The following is a 14,167-nucleotide window of genomic DNA, read 5'->3' on the forward strand; positions in this document are numbered from 1 at the left end:
TCTGCTTGTGTGTTCTCTTGTGGCTGTTTTCCAAACTAGAAGCTGGCATACCAACCAGCCCCCTTCACGCCCCCAAAATAGAAAAAAAGTTGTTGTTTTTTGGTGGGTTTTTTTTCTTCTTCTTCGTCTTCTTCAAGCTGAAAACCTAGATAACTGAGGGGCAATATCTGTGACAGGCTACTGAATTCAATGTGCTCAGCAAGTGAGACTTGGGCCTGAATGGTCTGAGCTATGCATTAAAAGCGATGAGGTCAGCCCACCATTTTGGCTCAAACAAAGGTTACCACCATGTAGTTGCATTTCTCACGATCGCACACCGTAACCCTCTGATCAAATGGGCCCTTTGTGGGACCTCATATAAAAGGGCATGTTATACAATAGTGGGTTCGAATAATAACACGAGGAGGGGTCAGTTATCAAAAAGAAGCCAGTCACACAGGGGGAGAGGTGGCGGAGAGGAAGCTGAGGGGTGGGGGGCGGGGGAGCGCCAAGGCCTGTGTGGCAAAATGTGGCATCAACTGAAAGAGGGGGAATGGCTGGGAAGAGGCATTCGGGAATGAAAGGGAAGCAAGAAAGAAAGCCCCTTCCCAGAAGCAGTTGAGCATGACCGTCAAAGGCCAAATGACAGGGGAGAGGAAGACCCTAAACAGAGGAGTTGGGCTTCTCTCACCAAGCATGAGCTAGATGTCAAATTCGTTAAGTTTGTTGCCTCCTGCTGCAGGACCACGGACTTTTTCCACTTTCTGTCTACTCACAAAAAACAAACTACAACCTATTTAAGTGGTATTCTGTGTGGTAACAATTAATTTCAACTCAATATTAAAAAAAAAGAAAAGGTGATCACATGCTGTTTTGTCACATCGGGGTTTGACAAAGAAAAAAAAAAAACACAACTTCTCCAAAACAACAGGACTGGTTGGTTTAAATGTTTTCTTGTGACCTGTCCTTTCCATCTGGAAGAAGACAAAGCACAATGGTGAGAGAGGACCTGTGGTTTTGTCTCTGCTTTTTGCACTTGCTTTCTGGGTTTGGACAAGCGGTGAAAAATGCAAGGAATCACAAGGTTGAAACAATCTATTTTTAAGTGCCATTGTCCCATTTAAACAGCACCACCGCTTTTTTTTATATCCACTGTTTAAGCATCTTCAGTCGAACTGATTGTATTTCTTTAATATGCAGTGGGGAAAATAACAATTTGTCTTTCTTTTTCTATTGTACTGTTTTTTTTGTTGTTGTTGTTTTTTTAAAAGAGAGAGAAAAAAATAGACATTTTATATTTAATCAGAGGAGCAGTGCAAGGCAACTGGAAATATTTCACCGATTTGAATTTACTGCCGAAGTTGAATCCGTTTACAGTTTTTGCAGCATTTCAGCCGCCGTGTGTTCTAACATGAACCGGTGAAACAAGCTTGTGTGATGGCTTTCAGGGTGGCCAACAGGGTGCAAACAACATGAGGGAATTCATTTAACACAAATGAGACGTCGTCGTAGCCGTGACCTCTGAACGAACAAGCATAAAGCATTGTGTGTCCGGAGTGTTTTACAAGGACATCAGTGAAAGCAGAGTGGTAGGTTATGTGACCCTCCTACCACCCCCCGCCGGAAAAAAGAAAACACCTTCAAATGAAGTGCAGTAAAACAATAAATACACCGTTAGGGAACTAAGAAAATAAATGAACTTGCAAAGTTCTTAAATCAAGGTTTTAGAAAATGCATGTCTGTTTTTTTAAAGTTTTTTTATTACTACTATTATTGATACTGCCTACATCCGATTGAATAATTAGCCATCAAAACTGAAAGCACAGAGACAAGGCACTGAGGATCCAAACAAAAAGATTAAAAACAAGCCTGCGAGTGAGGAGGGATATGACAATCTGAGGCGCTGCCTGAAATGCAGCCCTCTATCATTTTCTTTTCATCGTACTCAGAATTCACTGGGTTGTGCAGTCGACGTCCCCTTCACCAGTCCCCTTCAGTTTCTTCACTTCCTTCAGCAGCTCCTGCTCCAGCGTTAAAATCTCTTTGGGTTTCTGGTACTGGACAAGAGAGAAGAAAGGAAACGGTCAACCTAGAATTACTTTGGTATATATGTACTTCTTATATATATATATATATATATATATATATATATATATATATTATATATATATATATATATATAAAATTTTATATATATATATATATATATATATATATTATTTATATATATATATATATATATATATATATATTTATATATATATATATATATATATATACGAATGCAATTTTTAATTGTAATAATTTTTTTTCTGGAGAGACCTATGATGGAGGCTTTCAGATCAAAACAGATCTAGCACTCTGCATTAAATCATCTCTTTTTTTATTTTTAAAATGGTCAACATTAGAGAAAAAAAAACCATATAATTATTAGGGTGTGTTTGACTTACACTGACTATTAAAGTGTTGTTGGCATGTGTGTAACTGAGTGCAGAGCTGTCAAGCGGCAGCTGGCTTCGATCCAGATCAGGAACGCTGAACTTCTTGTAATACCTGGGAAGACATGAAGAAGATGGCATAACGTGGCCTTAATACTGATGAATGTATTGCAAAACAGTGCCATTTATATTTAAGACATAAGAACTGAATCCAGTCAGCATACTTTACAAAAACAAAAAGGTGCTCAGGAAAATGCCACTGTTTTTGAGCAAATGTACTTTTTATTTGTGGTCTTTATGATGATGCATCTCTCAGAGGGCTCCATGGAAACACTGAAGACATCCTTGGCATAGGGAAGGTTACGGATTCGCCACTGAAAGCTGGTCTTTGTGTCTTTACGCATAAACACTGGCTAAGGAGACAAAATAGAATTAAAAAAAAAAACACACACACACATTGATTTTAAAAAAACTGATGCTTTAAATATATTGGGAACACAAATAATAATAAACTCACGTTGGAGCAGTTTTCTTTAATGACATCGGAGTTGAGAGCTGCAGGTACATTTACAGGCTCCCCGACTTCTACCTGCCAAACCCCCTGAACTCCCAGCGTGCTTTTCTGCCGCCACTTTCTAGCTGTAACACGCAGTGTTTTAGTAAAGCACAATGAAATATTACAGACATCACGCGTTATTAATCTGCAGATGTGTCGAGCAGAAAACCCGCTGCTTACAGATGAGTTCATCTGTTTTCAAGTCGTACTCTTCAGCCATTTCTTTTCCATCTGTGAAGAGGTAATGGATCTTCCTTTTCCCTGAAGGTCAAAGACAGAAACACATTCATAATTCCAATGTACACAAAAATAAAAACAGTACGAATTAAAATTGTTAAATTATTTTTAATCAAATAGCAATTCTGGATGAACAGATTGTTATTTATGATCAAAGAATTACAAATCCGGGTTCATTCTAAAAATACCAACAAACGTTCACATACATACATACATACAAAAAAATGAAATAAAGATTAGGGTGATGGGACGGAGGCTTAAAGGGCTGGAAATGTTCAATAAGATGAAATTGCTGTTAAATTTTCAGTAAAAATGTACCAAAAGCTACTGAAGAGTTGGATCACTTCTTATGTGTTTTGTTTTTTTTTCCATTTTGCTTTTCAATATCATTTTTCTTAGTTGCATCATCCACTGATAGAGACCTGTCTGACTTCCTACCAAAAACAAACTTATTGGTTGAAAGAAAATAGTCCTAAACTTAAATCTATCAGGGGAATGAAGAATTTTGGCTTTACCTGTCCAGTGAAGATACGTGGCGTCTTTAACACAACTCTATACCGCACTCTTGTGGCCAGATTGTGTTTTGGATTTATTTTTTTGAAGGTTTTTGTTCTTCTTTATTTCTTTTTTAATTTTTACTTTTATTAACTCTGAAACATATTGAACCAAATACTAACCAATGACTGCCTGATGGGCAACTGTCAAATCAGTTGTATTTGTGCAGAGACCATAACACAACATTTTTGCGCTAAAACTGCGTTCCTGTTGTGTTATATGAAAACCGTGTAGAATATTTCTGTGCATCTTTACCTTTTCCATTTCAATAATATGCTTCAGTTCACCTTTGACTGACTAATAACGGATTTCACACGGGATAAGTAAAAGTGGCGTTGAGCTATATTAATTTTGAGGCACTTCTTCTGGTCAATCTACACTGATAACAAACGTATGCTAGTTTGTGTGTATTATTTACTATTCGCGTGTAAAGCCTCATTCTTTATTATTCAGAATGTGCGGCTCGGTTGTAAAACGAGTTCGTTGCCTAGTAACAGGAACTACACAGGTTGCAACCCGCTTACACGATAGAAATTAACTCACAGTGTCGACGAGACAAAATAAGTTCCGGCGACAATATGCTATGCGATGCTTACCGTCCTGTATCAGCGCCGTTTTCTGCGAAGATTTCAGGACATCGATCCAGTTTTGCACGGCCATGTTTCCATGAGGGCCACTTCCGTATTCAACTTGTAACCCCAGCAACCTGATGACGTACACAAACACACAAAAAAGAAACCCCGTTAACTCTCGTTTTACACAGCTTGGTTAAAAATAATTAATTCAACAAACAAGCGAACAAACAATAAGTACACAATGTAATTATTTATCATATAAATTCTGAAAATGAGCCAAAGACACACTCTAGACTTAACGAAACGATTGCGTCGCACCCGGAAGTGAAATATTTGAATTGCACGTTTTACTTCCTGTGTCGTCGTTACTGTGTTGATGGTTAGAGCAGAAGTGGGGTAAGAGCTGAGATTTTAAGTTTGAGATCTCACTTTTAAGCCAGGCAGTTTTCGGTACGTCGTCAAACGTGTGCTCAAAATCGAAACGGATTTATTAAACACACACACATACGTATTTGTTTCACGTCAACTTAAATAACAGCTAGCTTGCTACTAGCACAAGACAAGTAGTGGTAGTTGATCTCAGCAGCAAAAACTAGTGGGTAAGCTGGTTTTAGACGAGCGAAGATGTAATTTTGTTAACCTTTTGGAAATGTTAGTGATGTGAAGTCCAGATTTTTTTTTTCATTGGTGACAGTAAACCCAGGCTTTTTTATGATTACAGATGATTCACATTAAGCACTTCTTCTGGTCATCTATACTGATAAACAGCGTTTGCTGCAGAGCTCCAGGCTGCATTGATTTAAACTGCTTTGTGCAACAGGGCGGTGGCTCCTCGCTCCAACAGCCAGGATGGAGCCTCGACACGGGATCATGAAAGACTTCCCCAAAGTTAAACGGGCTAAAGTGTTGCAAGGGAAGGACGTGCCTCCCCTCAAGAAGAAAGCAGAGGAACATGATGTCACAGGTTGCTTTTTTTTTTTTTTGTGAGCTGTAGTCTGACACAGGCAGTTTGACAAAATATCATTTGTACAGTGTTGGGTAAAGATGTTTATGTGCCTTTTCTACAAATTCTTTCCCAAGTTGCAGCCACAAACTTCCACGTTCAATAATGGGATTTTGTGATAGACCGAAAAAAGTAGGGCATTATCGCAAAGCAGATGGAAAATAGGTTTCCTTTCACTTCAAAATTATGCACTACTTTGTTTTGATCCGTCACATAGAAGCTTGTAAAAAATACATTGCCTCTTGTCATCTAATAAAATAGGAAAAAGTTTAAGGGATATGAATGTTTATGGGTGGTGTACGAAGCAAATTATCAAGAGAAACAAATCCTCACTACCCTTCAGAATCTGTTAAGCATGCTGCTGTTGCTTTTTTTTTTTTTGCTTTCCTGCTTCAGGAGACTTCTTTAATGGCGTCACAGTTTTCCTTCTACCTGCTGGAATCGGAAACGCCAGATGCCAGATCTTCCACAGGCAAATCCAGCAGAATGGAGGGCAAATCCAGAGTTTGTTGTCCCCCTCCGTCACTCACGTTATTGTTGACGACACCATGGACAGTGACAGGGCTCTCCGCCTGCTGAAGGTGGATCGTCTGCCATCTGATGTTCATCTGGTGAAATGCACGTGGTTAAGCTTGTGTATTAGTGAGAAGAAAGTCCTGGATGAGGAAAACTACAGCCTTCTGTTACCCAAAAGGTTTGTCGTCTAATCATTCTTTATTCTAGAACATAGTTTCAAGCCATATTTTATCAATTTTCACATGATCACTTACACATTAGGGGTGGGCATCTGTCGTGTATTGTTTCGTTGGTCATGGAAAATTTCTTGTTTGTTCCACTGGAGCGTCACTAAATATCAGTAAATTAGACGTTTGATTAAATGCACTTCCTATGTTCAGTTTAAATCACAGTTCTTTAAGTAAGCGGTGTCCAGAATTAGCCCAATTAAAGTGCACAGCCATAAAGTTTTCTAAAAGAAGAAGTAAAACTTTTTGGGGGTTTTTTTTTGTCATTTTTAACATTATCACAATAATACCACGAAGTACTGTGATAGATATCTAAGTCCATATTGGCTGTTTACACATTCTTTTGATAATTAATTTAAGTGAAAAGCAACTCAATTATCAGTCTAACAGCACTTTTTGTGTGGTTTCACAAAGACACTCGGAATCTAAGTATGAATGTACAGAAGACAAACAATCAGAAAATACTGAACATCCTGCTGAAACAACCACAGAGCCAGAAAGTCATCTTACCAAGCAAGAGGAGACTCTAGACATAGTAAGTTTCCATGCATCATCTACATATTTACTTCTGTCGATAACTATGCTTAGATTCTGAGCTGAAGAAGGAAATTTATGTGAATGAGAATCATTCACATTTGACTTTTCTTCTGCTTCCAGACAATCCCAAAAGCCAAAGAAGAAGTGAACAGAGAAGAAGATGGCGTCTCTCAGAGCGACCTGGAAGCCCTCATCACCGGACGGCATCCTAAACAGGAGACTCCCGACTCCAGCACAAACTCCGGTCCAGATGCACCCGCCTCTGCTGCTGAAGCTCAGAAACCCATTTCGGGAAAGTGGGTCTGTGCTCAGTCGTCTCAGTCCAAAAGTAACAACTTCAACAAACACATCACAGACAAGCTGGAAGTGTTGGCCAAGGCCTACACACACCAAGGAGACAAGTGGAGAGCACTGGGCTACTCCAAGGCTATCAACGCACTGAAGAGCCTCAACAAGCCCATCACATCATATCAGGTAGCCTATAGAAACCTTTATTAGCTGGTTGACTTCAACTGTGCCGCTCTTTGCGTACAAATATGATTTAAACTGGTTCAATTTATCTCTAGCTATATGTTTGGGATCAGTGCCTTCCTGGAAGATGAATCTTTCCCTGCATCTTAAACTATTTTCTTTCAGGATTGACCTGTTTTAGCTACATCCATCATGTTTCAGTAGTTTTGGAGAAAGCAACATAGTCACTTCATTGTATTATAAAATTGCACAATGTTCCTGGAAAATACATTCTTTAAATTACACAAAGGTGTAATCCTCAATTTACATATCTGGTAACTTCTGAAGGCAAATTATTATGCTGGGATTTTATTTGGATGTGCTAAATTAGACATGAAAAGGTTTGAGGGGGATTCATTATTTTTTCTCCCCCCACACACCTTTGGTGTTAGGAAGCTTGTCAGATCCCAGGAATAGGAAAACGCATGGCGGATAAAATAGAAGAAATTATGGAGAGTGGCCACCTGAGGAAGCTCGATCACATTGGAGAGGCCGTGCCTGTCTTGGAGCTTTTCACCAACATTTGGGGAGCAGGAGCGAAAACAGCACAACTTTGGTACCAACAGGTAAACACAAAAACATTATCAGTACTACAGAGATCCTGTGCTGCAGCACCTTGGCACATTAAAGTCATATTTTATGTCTGTTGCGTCATACATTATGTTCATATGTTTAAAGCTCAAATAATGCATTGACTTCAGTTTATTAGTCAAGTTCCCTATCCCTGGATAGTTTTCTATACAGGGAAACCCAGCCAATGTGTTTTGACCAGTTTCTTGCCTGTGTATTGTGGCACATCCAAAACTAATCTTTGTTTTTAATGTTATGTTATTGAGTGTCATTAAACTACTACTGAAACCTATTATAAATATACTTTTTGCATTTTTTTTTTAACTTCTTTTACCTTTTGTTTAAAGGTAAATTATTTTAGCGAAAACAAGCATAATCTCTGAATTTCATGATTTGTCTTGCAGGGCTTTCGCACCCTGGACGACATCCGAACCAAAGCCCACCTGACCAGCACTCAGAAAATAGGACTGAAGCACTACGATGACCTTCTAGACCGAATGCCTAGAGAAGAGGCGGCAGCCATAGAGAAAGTGGTAATGTGTATTCATTGTAATACTGCAAGCATTTAGTGCTCTCTGGCTGAAATACCTTTATTCCTTTTATCGTGTCAATGTGTTTAGCAAGAAATTGGGGGGAGGGGAACACCCTCAACTTGTAGCCCCGAAATAGAACTGTGTTTAGTGGAACGTGAAAATACAAACATTATGCAAAATTATACACCAAATACTTTAGCTCAACAAATAAATTTGAGATTATGGATGAGGGAACTAAATGAAGATGTGAAAACAAACCAAAAGCAAAGTTGTGATTCGACCTCCAGTCATATTGGAAAGAGAAGCTAGCGAACGCACAGACAGCAGGAGAGAAAGTTCACGACGAGACACTGCGAGTTGAACTTGCTGCAATCAGTAAAGATATAAAGGACAACACCAAGTGATTTGGCTCTAAGATAAATTTTATGACTCATAAGTTTTTATCCTTTGCAGGTGAGTGATGCTGCACATGCCGTCGATGCCGATCTCGTGGCAATGGCGTGCGGCTCTTACCGTCGCGGGAAAGCCACGTGCGGAGACGTGGACGTTCTTATTTCTCACCCTGACGGCAAGTCCCACAAAGGAGTTTTCAGTAAAGTCTTACAGATTCTCCATGACAGTGGTAAGTCCTGTACTATCTGACAGTACAGATAGTTTTTGTTTTTATTGTTTTCATTTCTAATAACAAAAAGAACATCAATCTGTATTTCTAAGGGTTTCTAACAGATGACCTGGTGAGCCACGAAGACAACGGAGAGCAGAAGAAGTACATGGGCGTTTGCCGTTTGCCAGGGCCCGGTCGGCGCCACCGCAGGCTCGACATCATCGTTGTGCCTTACGAGGAGTTTGCCTGCTCGCTTATGTATTTCACCGGCTCGGCCCACTTCAACCGCTCGATGAGAGCGCTGGCAAAGACGAAAAACATGAGCTTATCGGAGCACTCTCTAAACAAAGACGTGGTGCGTCAAGGCAGCTTGAAGATGCACGGTGGTAACCCACTTCCCACAGCGACGGAGAAAGATGTTTTTAGACTTCTAGGGATACCGTACAGACCACCTCAAGAAAGGGACTGGTGATGAACTCCAAAAAAAGTTTTGCTTTTAGAAAAAGAGAGCTTGACGTGTATTTATGAATGGTAAATCAGGAATTATGCAAACGCACTGTCCATTGATATTTAAAGATAAAAACTTTTAAAAATTATGGAAGTATTTCACTAACTAATTTATTTAGCAAAATAAAAAGCCTGGATTCAGAATAGAGATTATTATGATGAGGTTTGCTTTGTTGATCTGTAGAGCTTCACGGCAAATGAGGCTCTTGGCTCAAGGAATCTTTGGAAATTGAGGACTGAATTTATTTAAACTCTGGCTGCCAATGTTCTCACCAACATGAACAGATAGAACTGGGGATGTGAAGGAAAATAAAGGCTGGAAATATCCCGATACTTACTCAACTTCCAAACTTCTCCTGACAAGAAATGACAATAAATAAATTTACATCTGACTCCTCCTGGCTCTGATTGGTTATTTTTGACTGAGAAATGTTCATTTCTGCAGAATAGAGGTGGTAAAGAAGTGTAATTTAAATATATATATATATATATCTACTAGCAAAAGAGCAGATAAGTTGGATAAGGAGCTGGTTACCAAAGGAGTTATTGATATGCCAATAAAAGGATCTAAAATCAAAGGCAAAAGCATAGTTTGGAAAGAATTTATGGAAAATGAGGTGGGATAATGAAATAAGTAGAAAACATTTGCTGAATAGGACACAAAATACAGCTGATGTCATAAGAATTAGAGGAATAAGCAGGGGGAAGAGATAATTCTAAATGCAATAAGAACTGCTCATAGTTTTTTGAATCAAGAACCTCTTACTGGTTCATCGGTGTAGTACTACAGAAATGATAGAACACATTTTTATCATTGTGGAAATAGGTTTTAAGAAAAATTTGAAATTTTGAAATATGATTGTTGTATGAAGCTCCATATTGTTCGGATAAATAGTAATGACCGGAAAGATTTTTCTGCTTTTGAAAAATACTGGAGAATTTGAAGAAAGGCGATGAGTAGTAAAATCCAGTAGGTGGCAGTAATGCAACATTGATGGGTGCAAGCTCCCGTTAAAAACTAAAGAAGAAGAAGACAGCGTATGAATTTGGATGAAAAACAACGTGCTGCGATGAGTTTGGACGAAAACTGTTCAGTTTTTGCTGAAAGGGCATCTTAAGAAGATGTAACAACAAATACTTGGAGGCAGCAGCTCAAATGGCAGCAGTGAGCCGCTGTCGGAGACATTTCCGAAGAAGCTAAAGCGGGACAAAGAACATAACCTGCGACACATCATGGAGGCAGGTTTCAACCAGAGGGTTCTGCTGGACGGATTAGGTTCGTATGCTTTCGTGACAGTTGCATTTGAGGCACATTTTAAGACGACTCGTGGATCTGTTGCTTAAAGCTCAAATTTAGCCAGTACACGTTTTAGACGAGCAACGTCCGCCATATTATGAGTGGTAAGTAGGGTTTGGAAACCGATTAAAGTGTTCCCTGATTATTTTTGTTTATGCTGCTGCACAAAATAAATCAATAAATATCGATGGTTTTTATATTTAATAAAAGAGGCTTTCAAACGCATCGGATCAGTTTGAAATTTAGGAAAAGGACCAAATTACAAATCCAGACATGGTCTTGCAGTTTTAATGACTTGAAATTAGTCTGTTAATCTACCAACACAAACATGTGCAGAATTGTCGCTGTGCTGCTGTTATGTGCAGATAAATGAGAGAGCAGAATCTGCTCAGATTATAGATGAACGGGTAGGAGCATCAGACTGAGGCAGATGTTTGTGTTGGTGTGTCTAATCAGGACCAGTTTATTGAGCCAGGAATTAAACAATGTGTTTGCAGTTTAACAAGCTATAGATCATCGCAAAATATCTCAGAATTACATTAATGTGTTCATACAAAATGACTTCTGATACTAAATTTCCTAAAAAAAAAATGGAAAGGTTCACAATGGGTCTGCGATTAGATTTATGAGTTTTTTTTTCCCACATAGAAACTAGTTTAAAGTATATTTTGTGCCACTGATAACATTCTATTCAAGAGTTATTGAGGCAAAAAGAGGCAGAAATGGTTTCATAATGTGGTTGTTTAGAACGGGTGAACAGATGTTCACATAAATAGACAGAAACCTTCCTGTGATGTAAAGGATAAGAAAATGTTTGCATTAAATTTAACCAAATAATCTAAATATATCTTTATTAAAGTACTTCAGTCCAAGCAACAGTCCAAATACATTCTAAGATGCATAATGTGTTTCCATGCTCGCTGCAGATGTTAAGCAGATGCTGATGGTTAAAGAAGAAGCTCCTGAAGACCACAGATCTGTTGCTGGGCTGCATGACCCAAAACCCTGGCAGATAAAGGAGGAAGAGGAGGAAGTCTGCATCAGTCTGGGAGGAGAGCAGCTCAGCGGGAAGGAGGAGATTGATGCCATGAGGTTTCCAGTCTCTGCTACTCTCATAAAGAGTGAGGATGATAAACAGTTCATTCTGCTCTCACAGAATCTTTATAAAGATGAAATTAAAGACAGAGATCTTCCAAAAGAAAGTGATGGGGGAGAATCCATCAAAATAGAAAACTGTGGAGATGCTTCTATTCCCTTAAAGACTGAAGATACTGAGAAGGATGAAGAGGACGACGATGTAAACAAGTCTACTTCTGAGTTAGATTCTGGTCTAAAAACTGAGAACTTGGACAATGACTCAAAGGAGAGAAGAGCTCCAGAATCAGAAGGAAACATTAACAAACCTTTTAACTCAGAGTGTCATGAACAATTTGTTCACTCTTGCTCTCTTCAGAAAGATATGACAGATTCAGAAATGGGATCTTCGACCACTGTGGGTAATAAATGTTTAACAGAGAAGAAAAATGTGGACTCAAAAAGTAAGATCCAGACAGGAGTGAAGTTGAGCTGTGAATACTGTGGTAAAACATTTTCTGGTAAATACACTTTAAACACACATGAGAGAATCCACACAGGGCAGAAACCTTTCTGTTGTGATCTCTGTGGACAAAGGTTTAACCAAAAATCAACTTTAAACAGACACATGAGAAACCACACAGGACAAAAACCTTTCAGCTGTGATTTTTGTGAACAAAAATTTAGCCAGAAATCACATTTAATCAGGCACACGAGAAACCACACTGGACAGAAACCTTTTTGTTGTGACTTTTGTGGACAAAGTTTTAGCCAAAAATCACATTTAAGCAGACACATGAGAAACCACACTGGAGAGAAACCTTTTGGTTGTAACTTATGTGGACACAAATTTGGTGAGAAATCAAATTTAAACATACACATGAGAATCCACACAGGACAGAAACCTTTCTGTTGTGATATTTGTGGACAAAATTTTGCCGCAAAATCAAATTTGATCACGCACACGAGAAGCCACACAGGACAGAAACCTTTCTATTGTGATCTCTGTGGACAAAAATTTAGCCGAAAATCACATTTAAACACGCACATGAGAATCCACACCGGACAGAAACCTTTCTGTTGTGACCTCTGTGGACAGAAATTTAACCAAAAATCTAATTTAAACACACACATGAGAATCCATACAAAAGGAAAAAATGTTTAGCTATTAATACTCAAACTGCGATTATTTATCACAACATTATTGTCATTAACGTCAAGAGTTTTCTCTCTGTGGTTTCTGCATTATCTCGTAATTTTGGTATTTTATTTCTTAAACAATTAGCTGTAATAGACTTTATTTGAGAAATATTTATTTTAGATATAAAAACCATACAGTAATACTGTAACAATACTGCAGGTTGTTTAGTTTTTAGAAATTTTAATAAAATACTGTCACACAAACGTCACCATGTTGTTCACGCTGCAATGCATTTTGGGTAAATGACATCCATAGGTCCAACTGCACCAGCTCCGTCCAGCCAAACCAGCAATGACGAACGTCATTGAGCCTTTTTGATTTGAACCGGAGCACGTTAAAATCAATGGGAATGTAGAATGAAAATGACAATAAACAAACAGATGAAGAGGACAGTCGGTTCTTGGAGCTGGTGTTTCGCTTTTGTTGCCACATTCAGCTTCATAAATGAAACAATGAATGATACATACCTCTTATCAGATTGTGTGATCCTGTATGTACTTTCATCAACTGTATAGGGTCGGTGGTTTCATATTCAGTACCAAGTGGCAGTATAGCTTCATCAGCATTTCAAAGAGCTTCCAGCTCTGCCTGCCACAGCACGGTATTTGTTTTTAGCTTGCAAAGGTAATGATCACCTGTTAGAGTTTTTGTCAGTTTTGCTCATACAAATGACTCAATGTCCTCTGGAGACAAATGTTGAGGGCATAAATGTAGGTTCTTTGGAAGTTGCTATCTCCCACTATGTTCTTCCTTTTTCATGTGGGAAATTATCCAGTTTCACCTTCCCTGCACACATTTATTTGGTTCCTTATTGGACATTCATGTCAACTTTTCTGGCCATTATGTTTTAATACACTCTGGAGATCTGTCCTGTAACAAAAGAAAGTCTGTTAAATTGTGTAATGTGATGGTAAATTAGCATCACGCCTCCTCTGTGACTCAGCTCCTTCAGACTAGCTGGCAGCAGTTAGCAAACACCTGGTGAAACTGCTAGCTGAGCTCATTGTACAAGCTACTTCTCAGTGCAGAACTGGTAAAAAAAAAAGTTGTTAAAGGGTACAGTTTTGGAAGGAGCAGACATTTTTAAAGACATAGAGCCCAATTGCAATGCCTTATTTTGTTTTTTTTTTTTGTTGTTGTTTTTTTACAACTGAAGACCACTTGACTTCAGTTATATATAAAATGGCACCATATGTCTAGAAAATACATAATGTTGTCTCTTTAAGTTTGGTCAAATTTTTTTTATTT

The 14,167-nt window shown here is 38.6% G+C and overlaps 3 protein-coding genes across 3 annotated transcripts; 2 read left to right on the forward strand and 1 right to left on the reverse strand.

The window, feature by feature from the left end:
- Positions 1 to 1,263: 1,263 nt before the first annotated feature.
- Positions 1,264 to 4,471, reverse strand: dpcd (deleted in primary ciliary dyskinesia homolog (mouse)). Its single transcript, XM_055040966.1, has 6 exons — positions 4,362 to 4,471; positions 3,154 to 3,234; positions 2,935 to 3,056; positions 2,697 to 2,830; positions 2,430 to 2,532; positions 1,264 to 2,036 (listed from the first exon to the last, which is right to left on the reverse strand). Exons 1-6 carry the CDS (start codon positions 4,423 to 4,425, stop codon positions 1,932 to 1,934), a joined length of 609 nt encoding a protein of 202 aa, XP_054896941.1. The 5' UTR covers positions 4,426 to 4,471; the 3' UTR covers positions 1,264 to 1,931.
- Positions 4,472 to 4,661: 190 nt separating this feature from the next.
- poll (polymerase (DNA directed), lambda) lies at positions 4,662 to 9,739 on the forward strand. The gene is made up of 9 exons (XM_055040939.1): positions 4,662 to 4,736; positions 5,161 to 5,304; positions 5,740 to 6,037; positions 6,501 to 6,621; positions 6,744 to 7,097; positions 7,526 to 7,699; positions 8,108 to 8,236; positions 8,690 to 8,858; positions 8,951 to 9,739. Exons 2-9 carry the CDS (start codon positions 5,190 to 5,192, stop codon positions 9,310 to 9,312), a joined length of 1,722 nt encoding a protein of 573 aa, XP_054896914.1. The 5' UTR covers positions 4,662 to 4,736; positions 5,161 to 5,189; the 3' UTR covers positions 9,313 to 9,739.
- Positions 9,740 to 11,557: 1,818 nt separating this feature from the next.
- LOC129367188 (zinc finger protein OZF-like) lies at positions 11,558 to 13,304 on the forward strand. Its single transcript, XM_055041487.1, has one exon. It carries the CDS (start codon positions 11,558 to 11,560, stop codon positions 12,881 to 12,883), a length of 1,326 nt encoding a protein of 441 aa, XP_054897462.1. The 3' UTR covers positions 12,884 to 13,304.
- The last annotated feature ends 863 nt before the right edge of the window (positions 13,305 to 14,167 follow it).

Source organism: Poeciliopsis prolifica, unplaced genomic scaffold (assembly GCF_027474105.1).
Source record: "Poeciliopsis prolifica strain line A6 unplaced genomic scaffold, Auburn_PproV2 SCAFFOLD016, whole genome shotgun sequence".
NCBI classification, from domain to species: domain Eukaryota; kingdom Metazoa; phylum Chordata; class Actinopteri; order Cyprinodontiformes; family Poeciliidae; genus Poeciliopsis; species Poeciliopsis prolifica.

Bases quoted from the DNA above. Each gene is read 5' to 3' on its own strand.
- dpcd (XM_055040966.1), bottom strand. From the start codon at position 4,425: ATGGCCGTGCAAAACTGGATCGATGTCCTGAAATCTTCGCAGAAAACG. The intron at 3,235-4,361 runs GTAAGCATCGCA...TTTGACCTTCAG, and splicing joins AACGGCGCTGATACAGGACG to GGAAAAGGAAGATCCATTAC. The intron at 3,057-3,153 runs GTAAGCAGCGGG...TGCGTGTTACAG, and splicing joins GAAAACAGATGAACTCATCT to CTAGAAAGTGGCGGCAGAAA.
- poll (XM_055040939.1), top strand. From the start codon at position 5,190: ATGGAGCCTCGACACGGGATCATGAAAGACTTCCCCAAAGTTAAACGG. The intron at 5,305-5,739 runs GTTGCTTTTTTT...TTCCTGCTTCAG, and splicing joins AGAGGAACATGATGTCACAG to GAGACTTCTTTAATGGCGTC. The intron at 7,098-7,525 runs GTAGCCTATAGA...CTTTGGTGTTAG, and splicing joins AGCCCATCACATCATATCAG to GAAGCTTGTCAGATCCCAGG.
- LOC129367188 (XM_055041487.1), top strand. From the start codon at position 11,558: ATGCTCGCTGCAGATGTTAAGCAGATGCTGATGGTTAAAGAAGAAGCT.